The sequence below is a fragment of the Poecile atricapillus genome, chromosome 5 (genome assembly GCF_030490865.1).
Source record: "Poecile atricapillus isolate bPoeAtr1 chromosome 5, bPoeAtr1.hap1, whole genome shotgun sequence".
Classification (NCBI taxonomy): Eukaryota; Metazoa; Chordata; class Aves; order Passeriformes; family Paridae; genus Poecile; species Poecile atricapillus.
The window spans coordinates 4,178,144-4,199,641 of NC_081253.1; the positions used below are offsets into that span (position 1 = coordinate 4,178,144).

Sequence of the window (21,498 nt, forward strand, 5' to 3'; positions counted from 1 at the left end):
TTCAGACCTTCATTATTTTTCTCTATTTTTTATTTCCATTTAAAAGAGGTCTTGTAAGTGCACAAAGGTGAAAGTGCTCAAGCGTGCTATGTACAAATTTAAACAAGTTTTCCTGCGATCTGGATAGGCTGGATGAATATGGATTACCAAGGAATTCAGTGGTGATATATCTTGGAATACATCTTAAATCCAGTACCTAATTTATACCAAATGACACCAGTTATGGGTTGAATGGGTTAGCCGCAGCTCCTCTGGGCAAGCTGTGCCAGGGCTCACCTGCCTCCAAGGGAACAATTTCTTCCTAATATCAGATCTGACCCTGCTCTCTGTCAGTTTGAAGCCATTCCCCCTTTTCCTGTCATTCCAGGCCCTTGTCCAAAGCCCCTCTCCAACAATCTTGGATCCCCCTTTAGGCTCTGTCACACTCCCATGTTGTACCTTAATTTCTTTCCACCATCTGCTATTTTTGCTTTTAGAAGATATCCTTCCTTCTCCACTACCTGCAAGAAAGAAAAAACAGAAGGTCATAACCATATTATTTATCCAGCTAAATAAAACCACTTAATACATGCACAGAAGTCTTCATCCAGCTTCTCTAGTGTGGGGCATCCTACCACAAATTCTTGTTTTCATCTCCTGTTTTTTTTCTGATATAGTCCATTCTTTTGAATATTTTCAAACACTTAAAGTCAACTACTACACCAAATTAACCAACATAAAAACCTAATAAAGTTTTATTTTGCTTCATTTTATTATATTTATTTAGAAGAAATTTGTGTAAAAGTGAACAAAAGAGATTTTTAAATACATTGCAGGTAAATTATGTTAAAATATCATTTTGTATTTTGAGTTTCATTACTAGCTGTGAGGGACACACCACACTGAGGACTCTGTATGGGGCTGTGACACTTGATTGTAGGTCCCAACACTGTGCTTGAGTTTTGGTCTATTAGAAGCAAGATTTAGGCCTGTTATTTTTTTTTTTTTTTCTCATTTCTGTTTGAACTCCTCCACCTCTCAGAATACTTATCTGAAGCCAGACCCCCTTGCAGACCCTTGTCTCTCTGATCAGCTGGAATATCCCATTGTACAGCTGGGAAACAGCTGGGGTAGGGTTATTTTTGTCTATGTATATTTATATTAAAAAGCTAAAAACCAAACAGAGCAAGATGACTGCTTTTCCGCCAAACCCAATGACCTTCCATCTCATCAGGTCTCATTAACAAAGGATGTCTCAACCGTGTCAGTAATGGGAAAAAGAAACAAAATTGTGATTAAGAGTGAGTCTGGTTTTGCTTTCAAACTCTACTGAGCCAGTGCCCGACTTAGATATTAGAAACTCTACTTGGTCTTTGTAGTAAATTGCATCACAAGGCAATTTCATAACAGTTTCAATAGAATTTTGCTGTCTTCAAAGCCATTAAATAGCAATAAAACTTGCTTTAACAGGCAATATAAGAATTTTTACACCAAACATGTCTGTTATTTTGATTGTACAAAATAGCATTTTAACAGTGTGGTATGTTTCACGATTTCCTCAGATTTTGTCTGTGGTTGATATACAACAAGTAATGACATTTATACTGTGCAGATATCTGTTTGTACCCATGGAAAGGCCTGTAGGCCCATGGACAGAGATTTAGGTGACATTCTCAAGCGGGTGCATGAGGATCAGCGTGTGCTTCATCTGTAATTTGTACTTATCTCATGTAAATTCCTGTCATGCATATCATTACCACAGAAAACCCAGAGAGAAAGTGTGCGGGGATTATTGTGCAGAGTTATGTCACTATTTATCTAGTGATGGATGGATGAACTAGCAGAGCTAAAATAAGGTTTAATCCCCATCTCCACCTATTTTTTTTTTTCTTACCCACCTTACTTTACATTTTTGATATTTTTCCTCCCCTTCTAACCCTTTGTTTTTGTAGCATAAAACTTCTGGTGGTTGGTCAGGGCCAGAGATGCCAAGCAACATATGAGAAAAATTATTATTTTTAATATTTCCATCTGGAAACAGAAACTGGGAGGAGCATTGGCTAGCCATTCAAGCTGTTGATTGCTTCTCTGAATCAGACCCAAAATCTCGTGTTTTCAAAGTTTACCAACCACCTTCCCAAACTGCTATCTTAACCAATCCAAAACTAAAGGAAAATATTGGTTTTCAGCATCAGATCTGAATCACCTTTGTTGTCAGTCTTGGGGAGTTAAGAACTGGATGCACTTCCAGATGAAAATGTTGCTGCTCAGTCATATTTTCCTTATAATTATCTTCAGCTAGGATATCAAACCCACTAACAAATATTGGGCATATAAAATATCCTGACTTAAATTAAATAGCTCAAATCCACCATTTGCTATAAATTAAATGGCTCAAAACTGAACAGTAAAAAACTACAAGAGCTGCAGTTAATATGAGCCCTCAGTGCTAAGAAAACTTTCACATATATTGCTTTAATTGAATTAGTACAGGTGCTGTCCTTAAATAAAATTAGCATGGCCTCCTCTAATTGATAATGTGCACAGTTTTCTCTGTAATTAATATAAAGGGATGCAGTGGTTTAGCAAGGGCATGCATGGAATTATGAAAAAGCTAAAAAAACTACCACAAAGTCAAATAAAAATATATCTGGGATGACAAATATTTTTATATTTTCTGTTTGGGGTGCTGCATTCCCCTTATTTAACATCTGTTAATATCCCCTTTTCTATGCTACTTTTTTTCCAAGAAAAGGCTTCTAGGACATCTCAGGTTCAACTTGCAATACTTCTATAAATGGATGATATTGGATTGAAGAGAATTCCAAATATATCCAAATGATAATTCTGTTTCTGTCTCAATAAATATCATCATCTGTTGTTAAGCTGCTGCCCTCCGTGCACCTCCTCAGCATGTGGAAGGTTGAGAAAATGACCCAAAATGCCCTGAAGAATTAACATAGAAATAGGAAAATGGAATTATTTTGTGGAGTTTGTGTTGATTTGTTGAAGAGTTTTTTAGAAGAATAGTAAAAATGAGAGTACACAGTGTAAATATTTGAGTTTCTAAATAAGAATTAAAGAAAAAAAAAGAAAAGACTCTCATTGTCATGAGCTAATATTGTTAGAAACTATAAGGAAACAATTATCACTGTGTCACATACAGGTTTAATAATTTTTTTTGAGTAGAATTCAAACCCTCTGAATGTAGCTAATCCTGAAAAGTTTGTGTAAGTAACAGTATTGCTGATACAAACCTTCCTTTATGAATCTGTATTTGCATATTCGTTTTATTTTAGCAGAAAACCATCTGTTTCTCATTCCCCCTAGATTCTTCTAATGCCAAGAAATTATTGTTTTTAATTTTACTATAATACTTCTTATACAAATTAATGCTAATATTAAAAACACCTCATTATGGGCAAAGAGAGGACAAAGCCTTCATAGCATTCCTTTATACTAAATATTAACACAGATGAAACCTCAGTCAAGTACAACAGAATTAACAGCAAAGTCAAGACATATAAATGACTCTCTACCTTCCAAAATTATCCTTTTTGTTGATTAATCAAAGTCCCTCACATCCCTTAACGTCTTGAGGCATCCAAATCCTCACCTATTCATTCTTTAGTGAGGCAAGAGCAACATTTACATTATAAACCTTTAAAATGACCAGAGAGATTTATCAGTTCTACAGAGCAATTCCTTACCGTGGGGTCCTGGCTACTGATGATGTCTGCAAACGTCAAGTTGTGCTGGGAAAGATTTCTTCTGTGACGATTTATCTGAAAAAGGAAAAGAAATTTTGGCATTCAGAGAGGATTCAAATACATGCAGGTAAAGATGGGCCAACAGATTTGATTACAGGGCACACACAGCATGCACTGGGTGGAGGTTTGGGGTTTCTTCCTGGTGTTCCTCTGAGCCCTGGGTATTTAAAATGTACAGCTGATTTACTCTGATATAAAACTGGTATAAATGTGTTTCTTTGTGATGGCACATCGGTAAATTTACCTAAAAAAATAATCACCTGATAATAATAACTTAAATTATGTTGGGTTTTTTTTTTCCCATTAGGAATCTCAAAAATGGTTCAGCTGCTTAGGTACTCTTAAACCTATTTTAGAGAAATAAGAAAGATGCTGATTATAACCTCAAGGCCATGAAAAACAAGTGAATGAAGAAACCAGAAAACAATTGGGCACAAGCACACCAAAACCCAGCAAGTTTAAACTGCTTTAAAGGCTGTTTCTGAAATCTCCATGACTGAAAGGTTACAGCAATACTGGACTCTGACTCAACAATTGCTCCCAAATACTGAGTCCTTGATTTCCTCCAATTCTCCCTTTTCTTTGAGGAAGATAATGGAATCAACCGTGACTTAATTCTGAAAAATTATTGCTTTATACCAGAAACTATTAAAATGAAATAAAAGTTACTTCACAAATCAAGCATTTAGCAGAGCTCAGTAACATTTTTCTTCCTCCAAAATCTACATCATTAACAGATCACTCAAAAGTGTGTGCAAGTGTGTGTTTGTGTGTGTATATATAAATAAAACTTTTACTGTTTAAATTCAATATCAATTAAAAAAAAATAATTATGAGCTGAGGTCCTGTAAAATTCAGTGATTATTTCCACTTTTAGCTGAAGCTACAAAGCAAACAACAAAATATAGTCTCAGCTAGGTTCCACTGTATTCATCATAATGCATTCTCTTTTCCCCTATTAAAAGAGAGTTAACCAAAAGTCATAATGTATTCTGTTTATATTCAAGTGTCTGAATATAGAAAATGTTCTTAATTAATCCAGAGGGCCACGCTCAAAACACAGTTAAACATATTATGATCCCATATATTTTCTCCACACATTGCTTTCATGTTTATTTGTAAGCACTAAGGTTTTTAAGCCTTGAAATCTATATCCTAGATATTGCTCCACTCTCCTAGTCAGAGCTAATGAGCTTAATGAATTACCAGTTCTAAATTTAATACAAACATTTCAAAGAAAGAGATAAAACATTCTTCACAATTCAAAAGTTTCTCTGACCTATTTATGAAGAATATCACTTAACAATTTCATTAAGGGTGAGTAACAGCTGGTGACATGGCTGTGTCCTAAAGTGTTTTTCTCTCTTAATATTCTGCATCTTAAGCAATCGAGCTTTCATAAGAAATACTTTAGTTAGTGGCAGTCCCTCCTTTGGGGAGAAAAAAAATGTCAGACCACATTTTCTGTATTTTGCAATCTTGTTTTCAGGAGTGTCATGTTCCTGTTTTATTAGCATGTAGGGTAAACAAGAATGATTTGCTGATGCTATTGAGAGAACTTCTAAGATTACAGTCTTTCTATTTAGATTTTGGATGGAGCTTAATATTAATGCAGGCAGAGACATGTATATAAATTCAAAATAAATTAATTCAATTTATCTTTTTCTTTATCTTTACTGTTAGACAAGTCTGAAGGTTCTATAGTGCCTGAGACATATAGCTAAACTATTCAGGTCTAGATCACAGGAACTCTTTCTTACCCAGATCCCCCACATCCTAATTATTCCTTAACATACAGCAGAGCGCAATGACTCCTCAAATACATTCTTCACTCATCCAAATTAAATAACAAGGCACACCACCACTGCACAGTGCCTGCTTTAACATTCAGCTGCTCTCTCCAGGAGCCCCACGTGGCTGCTGGGGGCCCTGTGTGCAGCTCTGTGAAGTGTGGAGCACCGAGCAGAGCTCTGGGCCGCTCTTTGGTTCAGCCATCAGAGCATTAGCAAAAGAAATGTTCATGTTTTTATACTTGCTAAAATAGAATTTATCCAGAGCCCTAAACCCATCCACAATAGAATGAAGAAATGAGTAAAAAGTCCTATTTCTGTAGGACTAGCAAATTATTGGGGTAGTGGAATTAAAAGATACTATTCAAGATCTCCAGGAAATGTGGAATGATTGAGGAAAATAAAATTCCAAGTGTAGATGATACTATGTCCTTTAAGAAGCCTCTTTGTACATACAAAGAAGAAATCTTAGGGAAAACTGCATGCAGGCAAGGGAAAGAATAAACCTCTTACATAATTATTTAATTGATACTTTTGCTAAAAAGGTGTTTCTTTTCAGTAGCCCACCAATGTGCTAATCTCATGCAAAGAAAGTCCTGAAGTTCCAAAGTCTGAACCTATTTACAGAAATAAAAATCCACAATTATGGAAGCCAAGATCCAGCTCTTCTGGAAAAACACCCCAAATATTTGGCTCACAAATGGAATTAATGGAAACATCAATAAAGTTCTTATTGATTTCTACCAGCCTTTTGGTTTACAAATAGAACTTTAAAGGAAATTATTTAAAACAACTTGGGAAAACAAACAAACAAACAAAAAAAACCCAGAAGCATCAGAGGATATATATTCTTTTAAACTGATTTGATAAAATTCCAGCAGGGCTGATAGAAATTTGGTCTTAAATATATTTTGCAAATACCATTGAATGAGTCAGTTACATCACTCCCCTTAAGATAAATCCATTTGATAGTTAAAATGTTCTCAGCAGAACCTGGGTGACAGCAGTCAAGATAACCATGTTTCAATATATTCCCAATTTTCAATGAAGTACCAAAATATTCAAAGGGAGGTGTAGGCTCTCTTATTTTCATCATTCAGATTTTAATAGATAGACCATAAAGGGTTGAGGTTTTTTTTTTTTTTCCCTCCACAGCTCCATTTGATTACCCTAATGAGCTCAAGAAAAACCTAAATAATATCTGTCACAAGTCCTCTACCTCACCTCCCAGGGTACGATGAAAGGCAGAGATTTACAGGAGAAGTTCGTGAGATCCCTTTTTGGGAAAGGCAGCTTATCAGCAGTTTTCTGATTTGATGAACATTCTTCAGTCAGCAACAATGTCACCTGCAGCACTAAAAATCCACTCTGCGAGCGCTTCCAAGTCTGTGGGCAAGTCTGGTTTTGTTAAATTCAGCCTGAGCAACCCCCCCTTCCCTTAGCTAAAGGGGATCCATCTCCTACCAGAGTTATTTCAGCATCTAAGCACTAATCCGTCATCATCCTCCCCACAAAGGCAAAGCCTCCATTCCATGTGCCTGGTGCCCCGGTGTGAAGGGACAACCATCTGACAACTGCTGTTTTAACGGGGAGGTAAAACACAGGAACCTGATGTTTCATTTAATTTCTCTCTGTGTTTCCATTTGTTCTTTAAATTCTCCCTCTTTTTCCAGGGAATTCATCACAGCTAGGTCAGCACTACTCTTCACACGGTGTGGTATTGATTTAAAAAGAAACTTGGAGGATACATTTGTTTTTTATTTCTCATTACAGGCATATTTCTAACCTAATTCATCTCGTCAACGAGAAGCAGCAGACTTCTTTTTGATTTCAACCAAACCTAACAAAACCAACCAGCATTACTCAAAATGCTGCTCCAGTGCAAAGTACAGACAATTAATTATTTCCTGAAATGTCATTCTGAATTCACTTGTATCCCTAAGTAATTAAGATAATTGTATGACCTTTCTAGGTGGCTTTCAAGATTGTCAAGTAAGTTATTCACCACAGATTATTTATCCACAAACACCACATACAAGTAGCCTGAGAAAACCATGGTTTTCTCAAATAAGCAGCACCTGGTCCGACAGAGCTCTCCTTTGGATGGGAAACCCCAAACTGGCATCTACCTGCTGTTTTCTCCATCATTCACAGTATTGCTCTGCCAAGGAGAAGGTTCTCATGGAGGGTTTGATAGATTTGTACCAAAACCCTTTCATGCTGTTCATGGTTTGACCTTTCTTTTTAGGGCTCTGATTATTGTTTTGCTTTATCCTGCTGACACTGCAATCATGTATGTGGAGATTCCTTTATAAATAACCAAAGAAAGAGGGAAATCCCCTACTGTGGAGCCCCTACTACTGCCTGATGCTCCACTCTGGACCCAATCCAGCAAAGCACTCTACAGTGGCCTTAAGTGTTTTTCTGGATCGGGGCCAGAACACTCCATTCTTTAGAGGATCGAACTTACTGGTGGCAGCTTGAAAGTTTTGTAATAAAAGTACAAACTAGTCACATAAACTTTTGTGGAAACCATGCCCTCCACAGAGAAGGAGGGGTGACACCTGATTTAGTGATGTCTGTGGTCATTTGGTTCCCAGTCACTCCCAAATTGCAGTGACAGCTCATAATCGCTTAGATAAAGAAACTTAACAAAATTGTATTGTAGCATTTCTTAATGGCCACATCCCTTGAAAGACACCTATGCAATGGCAATGTCAGGGAGAATCCTGTAACATTTCACTCACTGCCATGCTCAAAGTGATTTGTTTTCAAGACCCTGTCTTGGGCAGTATGGCAAGTCCATCGTTATCTACAGAAATTATTTGGAAACAGCTGAGCTATGATGTGATTTCATGTCAGCTGTGAAAGGCACTGAGAAAATCCCACAGGCCTCTCCACTCAGAGATGCCCCTTAGTCATCTTCAAGGGCATCTCATGACATGAAAATTGGGAGAGCCTTCAAAGTGACAGAGGGTAGGGTTAGATTATAGGTCAGGAGGAAATCCTTCCCTCACCTGAGGGTGGTGAGGGCCTGGCACAGGGTGCCCAGAGAAGCTGTCCCAGTCTCTGGAAGTGTCCAAGACCAGGCTGGACAGGGCTTGGAGCAACCTGAGACAGCAGAAGGTGTCCCTGCCCATGGCAGGGAGTGGCACTGGATGGCGTACAAGGTACCTTCCAAGCCACACGCTACTGCATGACTCGATTCAATTCTATTCATTTAATAGATGAATAGAGAAGGAATTCTTGTCCATTATATCAAGGAATAAAGGGAGTCAAGAAATAGCATGAGCTCTCCCATTCCTCCCACACACATACGATGCTCTCAGTGCATTCAAGCTGTGCCATCACCCAGCAGAAGACCCCTTTCAGCCCTGGGGAAAGCTGCATGTCCCAGTAGTGCATGTCCCTGCCCACAGTCACTGGCACTCCTGCCTTGCTCTGGAGCCCTCCTACCACCATCCTCCAGAGCATTACGTTAGAACCACATGGTTCATGTTATCTTTTTCCCCTTCCTTGTCTCAAAGAGGTTTCTTCAGGAAAAAGGTAATGAGACTAAAGGCAGTATAACATGACATTCATAACATCTCTGCCTTTTTGCTAAGGCTTGCAGGAGAAAGAGGCACAAAGTGCAGTTCCACTCCTGCCCCCACCAGCCCACATTTGCTCCTCACCCTCCATCCCCAGGCTCCCGAAAACTCATTATCACGCAGGTGACCGAGCGCTTTGCTCAGGGATAGGAACTTGCATGGATGGAGCTTTTGTGCGCTGGCTACAGACCAGATAATCTCTCCATGCATCATTTAATAAGAAAACCACTTCACAGTCCTCACAGGCCTATGTTACATATGACATACTCTCAGCAGAATCTGCAGCCTGAGATCGGCAGGGGGAAGAGAAAAAGCAGCAGGCAGGATTGTGTTGCCTTCGCCCTGCGTGCCTCCCTTTGAGCACACTGCCCTCTACACTCAGCTCGCATCTCCAGAGCCTCTGAAAATAATGATAATGGTTTTGCTTCCCTTGACCTCTTGCTCCCTTATAAATCAGAATCCTATAGACCTTTCCCACAGTGTGAGGGCCCTCCTTTGTATCCAAGCCTGTGAAGGTGGGTATTTTTTATCAAGGCAATATAACCACGTGGGCGTGCTGCTCCCTGCCTTCAGGACTTGCTGTAGACGAGCACCACGGTGCCTCTGCTGGGGGAGTATCCCCATTTGTCTTCATTCATGAAAGAAGAGCAAAATAATTACTCAGATCCTAGTTTAAATTTCAGCCCAGTGTTAAGATGACCTCATTCTCTGTGATCAGAGAATCATTAATCATGAGTTTGATTATAAAGCAGAGCCTGTTTGAAACTATGTTGCCTTCTTTCCCCAAATTATTGGAGGGGTAATCTAAATTTGGGATATCCAGTTTGGGCTAATATTTTAAGTCCAAAAATTAGCCTTCTGTTACTTTTCTCCATTAATGGCTTGCTGTTTCCCAGGAGCAGATTTTTCCCTAGAGTGGGAGCCCTTTTGTTTCCTCTCTAGTCACTCAAATGGCCTTTGAAATTTGTCCAATTGATCCTTGCTTTGAGGGAGTCCCAGCTGATGTAGTTGGCTTCATTTTTAGCATTTTCAGGAGTAGGAGAAGTGCCAAAAGCCTATGTAGAAGAAGAGACAGCTACAAAAGGTTCTTACCACCCATATGTGCCCAAGAAATCCTAGGGCTGCTCTAAATTTGACTGTGGGTCACTCGGATTCGTGTACCTGGGGATCCAACTCTCACAAAGGAGCCAACAGCTGTGCTGCCTCTAATCCGCAGGATTTCCAACTGGAAATCAAACTGGAACCTGGTCTCTAAGCTTCAATATGCTTTAATTGCATTAAATACAATCCTCATCGATTCCAGGAAAGAACATTAAAAGTGGGACTTTTTTGTAATATACAACAAAATGCAGCAATGTACACACTGTGACAGCATTCATCCAGCCATACATAAAAAGGTATATTATGAAATCTAATGTATTGATAAGTTTCCTATTCTGATCTTTCTATTCATCATGTAATCATTACTTTTGGTTCACTGTGATATTTGAATATATTTATCTAAACTGCTGCAGATAATTTGGTAAAATTACAGATGAGTAGTGCAGCAATGGTAGAGGAAATATGGAGTAAAACAGCAGGAATAAAAATGCAATAACTATCAGAGCTTCACTGTTCTTTGCCTCCAACATTTATGTCTGCAAAACTGCTCTTTGATGTTATGGCTATAAAAGGTAAAATTCAAAGTTAATACAGACATAGAGTAGTGATAGATTATCTTTTCATGTCCCCTTTGGATCTTAGAAAAATAAAGACAATAAATGTGAGAACTCAGCTGTGACAGCAAACTGTGTCAGCAACTCTGACCTGAAATTGCACCCCAGAACTATAGTCTCAGGGTAAAAGGAAAGCAAAAAAATATCATTAAAACTTCCTAAGTAAATGTGCAAAAACATCTACAAGAATTGCCTTTACCAAATCACATTCAGCACATACACTACAATCAAAATGCTCTCAAAAGCTCTCTCCTGAAAGGACTGTCTTACAGAAAAGCATAATTAACATTGATGTCACACTCCTGCAAGTCATCCGTTGCTGTTTGCCATATAAATACCCTTGTAGAAAATAATATTAATATTCCTAGACAAATGCTCAGTCCTCTCTAGCGGACCCCACACTAGCACATCGCTTTATCCTGCCTACCTAATTCCTTCTTTCAGATTTAAACAAGCCAAAAACTCACCTTATGCTACTGCAGCAGCAATTTTTATTTTTGAAGGTTAATCCAACTCAGCAGGATTTAGGGATGGCACTTTTGCTTGGTCGTAGGCATGTTGGCTCAGGCCAGACAGCTGTTTGGACATTCTCCACTGGGAATCTTGCCCTCAACACCCACAGTTGATGCACATACATGGTCTACTGGCTGCCTACTTCCATGCCCATCTGTTCAGATGGCATGGTGCCCACTCACAAGTTCGCTGGATCCTTGCCCTTAGTGTGTAGATGCCAGGCAATGATGGGCTTAGATGGGCAGCCTGCAAAATACTGAAAGTGATCATTTTTTTCCTGTAGGAAGTCCTTCCTCTGCAATAGCACTGAAGCATGGGCACCACATGCTACCCTACACTTAATAACACCTGTGGACATATATGTGCCAGGAATGGAAAGGGAAGGGGGGGAATGTACTCAGGGGGGAAATACAGACTGGAATGATACAAAAAAATTGCAAGGATTCCTGTGTAAGAATATATTCTCCATTGCCCATGGCAGTGGAGGGACACCCAGGTTACTGGGAACAAAGTGTCTGAGGCATCAGAGCAGCACAGCCATGGCCATGCTGGCCAGAGCACCGCCTGGCTTACCCTGATCCCCACTTCTGATATCCTGATCCCCACTTCTGACACCCTGATCCCCACTTCTGACACCCTGATCCCCACTTCTGACATCCTGATCCCCACTTCTGACACCCTGATCCCCACTTCTGACACCCTGATCCCCACTTCTGACACCCAACTTCCCTCAAAACTACCCAGGGTACTGCACACCACTCAGTAGCCAAAATGTACAAAAATCAAAACCAAATTGCACCAAAACCAGTGTGAACTAAACCCAGACCTGTCTAAACATCAATGCACATTCCATACGCACCATACAGAGCAAAATATCCCATGGCACCAGTAAAGACAGATACGAAATAAGTCATTTTAACAAAGGTCCATTTTAACTTGTGTCATTGCCCTTTGAAACAAGAACTGAGAAAACTCTACTTGGTAACAAGAGATTATTTCAGATAATTTAGTAGATAAGAAAAGTTGTTTGGGTTTTTTTTCTTCCAAGTCTAAAAATCAACCTTATTGCAGCTGTATTAGAACAGAGAAGCAGTTTAAGATGAAAATATTGTTTTCTTCCCTAGTTCAATTAACAGTAAATAAACATACAGCAATAATTTTATTGCTTGAAATAAGCTACTTAAAAAATTAATATTTTGTTAACTGTGTCAAAATATATACTTTGTTTACATTTTTATTGAAATTATTTAAAATTTGTGCCTATAAATCCCAAGGTATTTCCACAGACCAGCCATTCTTTAGCTGTTCCTCATACATTGTGTGGGAGTAATTAGAAAAGTCACAGAGATTCTGCTCTTTGATTAGATGACCTAAACTTTTAGTAGAAGGAGGGAGGGGGAAATCAAAGAGTGCTCAAGCAGAAAGTATTTCCAGTGTAGTCTTTCCAGAATCTTCCTTCCTACAGGCACTGTGGTGAACAAACTGTCAGTCTTACAAACACAGGTGGAAAATTAAGAAACTGAGTTGCAAATACCCATGAAACATATTGATTAAATTATTCCAACAAGTGCATTTCTTTTCTCTTTCCTTCTTCCCCTTCCCCTCGCTGAGTGCACCCCAACAATGCTCCAATAATTTTGGGAGCGTGAGAGCAGGCTGGAAAGAGAGATAAATCTACAAGGCTGGATCTGCAGTCTGGCTTGGGGCTCTCATCGAGTCAGCAGTGAAAACCTGTGCTTGGAGGCACATTTAAGCTGTGCCTAACTTAGTGTTTACTCTGGGGTGACTGGATTTGAGCGCGCTGTCCCTGCCCCAGAGAATTGTTTGCTGTACAGAGACATCAGTCTTGTCTTTGAGCATGCTCCGCCGAGTCACTCATGTGTGGCTGCTTGATCTGTTTGGGTCTGGACATATTGTCAAATCCTCGTGTCCAAGTTCCACGGGAGCAGTGCCGAAAAAGTCCTGGCTCCAGAACGAAATTAGATTTATACAGAACGCAAGCCAAAATAGTCACGATGGAACATCCGGTGACAAAAATCAAAGAATCGGAATGAAAAGTGGTTTGCTCTGACTCTCCAGCTTAGTTCAACTTCTTTAATCTGAAGGTAAAAGGAGCCACTGAGACCACCTCCTTTCCAGCTTTTAGGCTGTTGATTCCAGTCAAAGCAGAGGTGAAATACTGGTTTTTAAAATGGAAAGTCCTTTGTTTTCCCCAGTGCAGAAATTTTCACAAAGAACCTTTTTGTGTGATTGAAAGGAGTATCTTCTAACACAGGTCACGGCTGACAACCCCATAGCTAAATCTTATTAAAAACTGCTCAGAGACCAAAATTAGAGACTGTAATACAGAACCACTTGGATACCTGTCAGATTGATAATATCTCGATGACCATCTAACTTGCCACCTGCTCTCCCTTCCCTTTGCACTAATAACCCGAATAAGCTTGTGAATACTTTTTCCCCAGTCCTGTTGGCTCATATTAGTCTTTTATACCATCAAGACCTGCAATCTCTTAAAAAAGTCAGTTTTGCTTATTAACATTGTTCAGAGGACCAAATTACAGATGCAGCACAAGAAAGAATGAAGCAAAGTTTTCAAACAGATTTTCCCAGGTGCCATTATAAACACTGATATGAAAGAAAGAGTAATCAAGATAATAACTGATCTACTTCAAGTAGCTTTTTAAGCAAATGGGTAATTTTGCAAAGGTCAATTAGCAGGACGACTCCTTCCTATTAGACTTGACACCATGATATTCAGCTAGGAAAAGAATGAAAATATTTAAAAGCCTAACTTTTCTCCCCTCTTCCTCGGAGATTTCTCAGTTTTATATTTAATCACAACCTTGCAGCAAGCCAGGTAGGACAGCAGAGATTGCTAGTCCTGCTACCCAGCTCAGGGATTCTCCACTTACAATTTGCCTTCATTTCACACAAAATTAATATCCCAGCATTTTTACCACAACCTGCTGATACAGTAAAACTATGATGATGTAAAGGTTAGGGCTTGGTTGGAGGTTTTTCAAATACCAAAGTTAGTTCTTCAAATTGGTATCAGGCTTCAGGATTCTTGATAAGATTCTTTGTCATACACATTCCAAAAAAAATAATAAAAAAAAAAAAATTACAAATAAGGGGGAAAAAAGTGCAATCTATTTGTGTCTTGGCAAAATTAGAACTACAATTGCAAAATGTTATTCTTCATGTTGCTTAAGTGCTGTTTCATTATTTGCCCTTCAGAGACACAGAAGCATTTAAAAAGATCTAGTCCACAAGTTGGGCCAGTCCTGAAGAGAACATTGGGAACAGGGAATATTCCTGATCCAAGCACACTGGACCTCCTGGTATTACTCCTGTGGCATCACACTGACAGCAAACCACATCATGCTAACACAGCAGATAAAGAAAGGAAGACATGGAATTATCCTGTTTGACACTTCCAAAGCGTCTAGACAGACTGGAAATTGCCCCTGATTTGATTTTCCTAATTCTGTTCTGATAGAAAAAAGTTACCTATTTTTCAAAACATTAAAAAAACAAAATACTCTCAGCACTACAAAAATTATCCACTGCCATCCAAGATGTGGGCAGTGTATAAAGGCAGCACTTACTCCAGAGAAGTTTCTTTTTAATATTTTTTTAATTTAAAATTTTTATTAGAAACCCCAAAATTATATATCTAGATAATTCAAAAAAATCTAAACAACAATCAGCAACTCAAGAAAACAAATGAACAAAACATTGTTAGAAGCTTTGGTGGCACACAAAAACAGGACTTTAATTGCATATTTTAGTGCATATATCATGTTGTACATACATATATACCACACTCAGCAAAGTCACAAATATACATTGTATAATGTAGGGAAAAAGGTTTTAGTTGATCACTTTTCTGTTTGGTTTCTTCCTTTTCCACCCCCAGCTCAACAAAGGCTTTCAAACAGCACCTGCCACTGGATCACTTTGCTTCTCCACCCCATGACATGGATGAGGAATTAAGATGACACCATTTATGAAAATGTTTATATAAATATTTTATCCAAACTATGCTGGACTTAGCATATGCTGGATATTTCTCTCTGATATCTCCCTGGAAGGGACAGATTTCTTGGTTGAAGGCATGAAAACATGATGCATTTACCAATTCTCTTGGTAGTTTCCCACTAGTCTTTTGCAAAATGTGCTGTAATTCTCATTTTATTTTGGGGGGGTTCCAAATTCCTGACATTTCATCTTGTATACCCATTTCCCACTACATTAAAGAACTCTGGTGCCCAGTGTTGTTCCATAATGTAGGGAAGAGGGAAATAGTTTACTTTTCAATTTCTTTCAATAATATAAACATGCTGAGGTCTGTAGGTTCCTCATTGTCAAGACAATTTTCCTAACCTCGCTTTTTTTTTCTTGTTTTTTTTTTTTTTTTTTTGTTTTGTTTTGTTTTTGTTTTGGCCTCTTCCTTGCAAAATCTTCATTATTTTAGATTCACTATTCTGACTTTCTACTCATCAGTGCCACTGACAAATACGAACCTTTGCCATGTCCCTACTTCATTACCACTCACAATGGTCATCTCAAACTTCTTGACCCCAAAACACCCACAAAAGCTACATTTTACAACAAAATCCCAGAGCACAGTTCCTCACTCTGGATGTTTCCCATATATACATACATTTGGATAAATTAAAATGCACTTTCAGCCATTAAGCTATCCAGAACACCCTCCACAAGTGCCTTTACCCAGACCTATTTGCCAGCCCATCAATCTTTGCTTTATTTTCAAATGTTATTAGAACTGTTCTATGTACTTCTGTATCATGGATAAAAAGAGTGATTAGTGTCAAGCTTAATACTAGTCCCTGGAGAACAACTCTAAAAATTCACCCAGTTGATGATGATTCCCCAGGGACTACTTTCCAAAACGTGTAAATTAATCAGTTCTTAATCCATTTAATGTGTGCTTCACTGATACAGCATATAACTAATATTTAATCAGAATGTCACGTACTATTAAGTTGAGTGCTTTAAAAACTTTCACTACACTTCACAAGTATGGATCCTTTTCCAACCAGACTTACATCAAAAAATAATCCATTTAGTTGCATTTTTTAAAACTTATTGTTCGTTCAGCTATGATGATTGACATCAATGATATTCCTATTTTTTTTATAGAGCCCTGGAACACTTTTCCATTAATTGACCCAATACTCTTATAGGATGATTTGAGTATAAAATTTCCCAAGTCATGCCATTTTGCCTTTCTGAATACTGGCATAATGATCGTCCCTTTTTAAAATTTTGTAATTTCTGTGACAACCAAATATTTATAATTTAAATGAACAGGCATGGACCAACTCAGAAAACTCTGTAAGGTTCTTGTAAGACAATTATTTCAGTCTCCTAAAATTTTGCCAGATATTGCTAATGTCTTCTGAAATTAACTTTCAATATTGTCCTTGACTTTTGGTCATTTATAGCATAGAAAGTTCATCATCAGTTTCTCATAATCAAGCCATGTGATTATAGGAAAACACAAAACAAACCACAAACACAAAACCCCACAAATATTTATTCATTATTCTGCTTTTTTTTCTGCATCACTGTTATAAGCCTCATCATCTTAGCAGTGAGTCTGTAACAGCACAGAATTAAGCTCTTAAAAATAAAAATAAAGCAAGTTCATTGACATTATTCCTGTGCACAGAGTTCCTATGTAAGAGTTTAGAACTTAAAGGATTTGGAAACCTTCAGGACAGAGGGAGTACATCCGTTTTGTCCATCACTGCAGGGCTTGCAGGATTCCCCACAGGGTGCAATACCTGGGATGGAGCTGGTTGTAGGGAAGTTTTATAAATTATTTACATAAATAAATAAATATATATATTTATATATATAAATTTATAAATTATAAAACACACATTTTATCATTTAGCTGCTTTTCACTGTGTAAAGGACCTGTCTTTGCCTGTAACAAGTGCCATTACAAAAAATCTGTTCATTAGCCAATATAGCCCAGTTTGTCACTGCCTGGATTCAGTGACTGCAGATTTATAAACTGCTGTTTGCACAGTACACCTTATAGATAGAACAAAACTATCTGCACTCTACAGCTTCCACGTGCTAAAATAATAAAGTTGATTTTGCAGTACCCTGCATTTTCTACAATCACCTCTTTACCTGTGGGGAAAGTTGCCAAATGAAAAATTGGATATTTTCCCTCATTTATACAGGTGCACATACAACCAGGAAGGCAGAGGCAGGCTGGTGTACTGTCACAAGCTGATTTTTTAAACACCTTGCAGGTTCAAGCATGTGTGTGTGTTACAGTGGAGCATAAGGGAAGATAAATCCACCTAAATTATAATTCCTTCAGTCACTTATTACACATTGCCATAGAAACGAATTCACAAACTATTTTCCATGTGGCTCTAAAAGTATCAAAATTCATCTTAAAACGTTCTACTGTCAGTATACAAAGGGCCATTCGCTTCCCAGCTCAAATATCCAAAACACTGCAAATGGAGTCTGACCTAAATAAATCCTACTCCAGATTTGAAGATCATCAGATCCATTACACAAAGCCATTCAGGCACAGATAGGGTGGTGGTTGCAAATGTTCAGCTAAATTAGCATAAAGGCACATGTATCTCTAATAGGTTAATAAGTACAACCAGTGGGAAGTGAAAGTGGTTGTTGGCGTGTAGACTACTGTGAGAGTTCATCACTTATGGGGGGAATGCACACAGAAACGTGTGACAGTGATTTTCCTGCCCCCCCCCTAAACACCATTATTTTAATAATTATTGACAGATTAGGAGGTAGTCAAACGGCGTGGATGGAATTTTCTTGAAATGGTTTGGATCTGCTTTGCAAGTGATGTTTTTGCGAGCCTAACACCCCCTGTTTTGTAGGTCACACGGATATCTACAGACTGTGCGGATACTGAAGGCGCTTGTCCTTCAGCCTTCTGCCTCACCACATGATTGAGCATCCATATACCTTACAACCATACACCCTGTCGAGTGTTATTCTCTTACATATCACAATTTACCTCGCTTCCTCCACTCAAACATGCAACCAAGCTGAGCAACAAGCTGCTTCAGCTGCCATGTCATTTCAGTTTTTACACATCTTCTCTTTTTATGTGTGCTCTACATCTCCGTGATGTCTCATCTCCCCGTTCCACTGCCATAGGCTACGAGTCAGGAACAAAGCTCAGGCTCAATGTCAAACAGAGTGAAAGTGGGAAAATATCATAGAAGGGAAAATTAATGGGCACAAACACAGCTCTGAAACTTTCATCCGTGTGGGCTTTGCAACTTCCCATCATTTCTTAGCAAAATATGAAGGAGAAGGGATTAATAGTATTTCTACAGAAAATGCCTCCAAAAGGTGTTTAGCTAAGGAAAATACAAGTCCAAAATTTCGAAGTGGAAGAGTTATGCTTGCATATTAAAAAGTAAATAATCTTATAAATGTGCAAGCAGGCCCTTTAATTTGAAAAATTAATTTATTTCCACTCTCCACCATTTTCCTGGGGTCCCTCTTTCCTTGCCTGACCACCATGGTTTCCCGAGGTTCATGTTTTCAAAAATGCCTCTGCAATAAATAGTCCCAAGTGTGACACACAGACCCTGAGGCTGGAATCAGGGCTCCTCTGCATGAACTGAGGTCTTTCTCATTTCAAACAGGGAAATTTCGAGGTGAAAAACACACAAAGTCTCTCAACAGGTTCGCTAGTTACGTCTTTAAAGCAAAAATGTTGCCTTTCAACTTTTCTCACTGCTTTTTTTTTTTTTTTTTTTTTTTAGTAATAAACATTTTGGGTTTCAGGAAAATTATGTTTACTACCCACATCATAAAAATCAAAATTAACCACACAAGCCCCAAAACCCAGTACTTTAAAAATGGTTGATCCTACCCACATGGACATGGCTGGCAAAGTCCACTGTATGGAATCAAAGTCTTGGACGTCATTAGACATTTAACAACTGAAATCTAATTCATGGTCTAGGACTTTTTAAAAAATAGAGATTGAACTTTTCTGCAAAACATGGAAGTCCTAGGGCACAATAATGCAAAGGAAAAACAGGATGATTCAATTTTATTCTTAAATTGCAGAATTATCTTGCTGTAGAAAATACAGAAACTGGTATCTCTCATCCACAAATGAGTTATTTTTAAAAAAATAACACTTTTCTTTTTGTCAGTCACCAAAATCAAACACAAGCACAAATTCTAGTTTGTCGAATATTAACATTGGTATTTTTTTGGATGCACGTACTTGATTTATCAGCTAAATTATTTATTCAAGAGGTAACACCATACTTCATGTAACCCCATTTCGTATTGTGTGCAAACCTTACCTGAATATATTATGTGCAAGCTTAATAAACCTTTTCATTTTTCAATTTCAGTCCTTCATCTTTTCACTGCTTGAAACGTATAATTTATTTTTTGTACTAACATGTTATAACTGAGCTTACTGCAAACTGTATACACACTTTTTAATATCTTTCAGATGAGCAAACTAGAGTCAAAAAATAAAATGTCTATTTTTTTTTGGGTGGGGGGGTGAATTCATTCATGATGCATTTTCAGTCTGTTTATTAAGTAATCATATCTGGGTACAAGTGTCAACACAATTTACGTTTTGAATAATGTGAAGCAGATAACCTCAATTAACAAGTAATTAGAGTCATTTTCCTATTAAGCAGTTTCCCTAATTGTTTTTGAAACCTGGAACTAAAATTGTAATAAATAATAAGCGGCCAAAACATGTCCCTGCATTAGTTTAATCCAGGCTTTTCCAGTGGAGCCTGGACAAAAAAAGCAGCAGAAATAAGGGCTGACTCCTCATGAGATATTGAGAGAAGAGGGAAATATTTTGTAGCTGTGGACTCTTCATAGTGTATTCTTCTGTTGTTTTTTGGGCTATTTTTTAGTTGATATTATTCCCTTTCCTTCTCTCTTTTCATCCCCATGATTTCATACATGAACTTTTAACATAGGGGATATTTGACTTAATCATTACTGTGGATTGACTAGAGCTCATCAGGGAAAATCCATCCCCCAGTGAAAACAGAGGGTGTGATCTCAGCTGAACTACATTTTATCATAATACAAATTAATTTGATCCCTTACCTTCTACCTTGTCAGCACACCATGACTCTCTTTATGTAAAATAATAAATATCAGCCTCTTTTTCATGTTTCAAATAGAACAATTTGTGTGTTTGCTGCTGGTCATCAAAGAAAAGAAAAAAATGTCCTTCACTTGAATATCAGTCTTTAAATAGATATCTGTCATATGTCAAGTAAAATAAATGAGCTTAGAGAATATAAAAATTTCACATGTATTTCTCTGCTCACACTGCATAGTCTCATGGAAAACACCTAGTTTCCACTCTGTCTGCCACATCCAAAAATGGGGGAAAATAATTTCCTAGCTGAAAACAAGAAAAGATCCAGCAGCTGCTCCTCACCCTAAGCCAAAACAAACAAGTGAACTAAAAACTAACAGAAAAGCGACACAAAAATCCCAGGGAAAAAAAGAAAAAAAAAAAAAAAGAGAGAAAAAGGAGTAGAGCAAGTGCAATAATATGGGGCTGCCCCTTTCCAGGGAGTGTCCAAGACCAGGTTGGATGAAGCTCTGAACAACCTGGTCTGGTGGAAGGTTTCCCTGCCCGTGACAGGGATGGAACTGGATGAGATTCCTGTCCCTTTCAACCCAAACCATTCCCTGGTTTTGTGCTTCTGTTCTCTTCACCCACAAACTCCAGCCAGAGCCTCCTGTCCTGCAGTTACATTTATCACATTTTCAGCTGCTAGGAGACACCACTTTCACCTGAAGGTGAGGAAACAGGTGGAGCTCTTACAGGCCGTGAAGGAACCAAGGTAGGCAACCTGAGCCTACCCAAAAAGGCTCTTGTCACATTTCTAACTAGACTTCACCCTCCACCCCACAAACACTTGGCTGTTGGCTGTATGTCTACAGGAAATTTTGCCAGCCTTGGAAGAGAACAAGGCTTCTATTTATTCCATTTTTCACAAAATTTCAGTAAAGCAGTAAATCAAAACCAGACCCCCTCAAAATAAAAATTAAAAACCCTAGGACTACAGCCTGAGAAATTCCAGGAAAAACT

At 38.2% G+C, this 21,498-nt stretch overlaps 1 protein-coding gene across 1 annotated transcript in view; it reads right to left on the reverse strand.

Moving 5' to 3' along the window:
* Window positions 1-21,498, reverse strand: part of ARHGAP15 (Rho GTPase activating protein 15) — a 322,985-nt gene that overhangs the window by 271,921 nt on the left and 29,566 nt on the right. The window contains exons 4-5 of the mRNA XM_058839510.1: window positions 3,690-3,764; window positions 439-500 (exon numbers count right to left, since the gene is read on the reverse strand). Of these exons, the coding sequence (XP_058695493.1) occupies window positions 439-500; window positions 3,690-3,764 (137 nt within the window). The remainder of the gene's footprint in view (window positions 1-438; window positions 501-3,689; window positions 3,765-21,498) is intronic.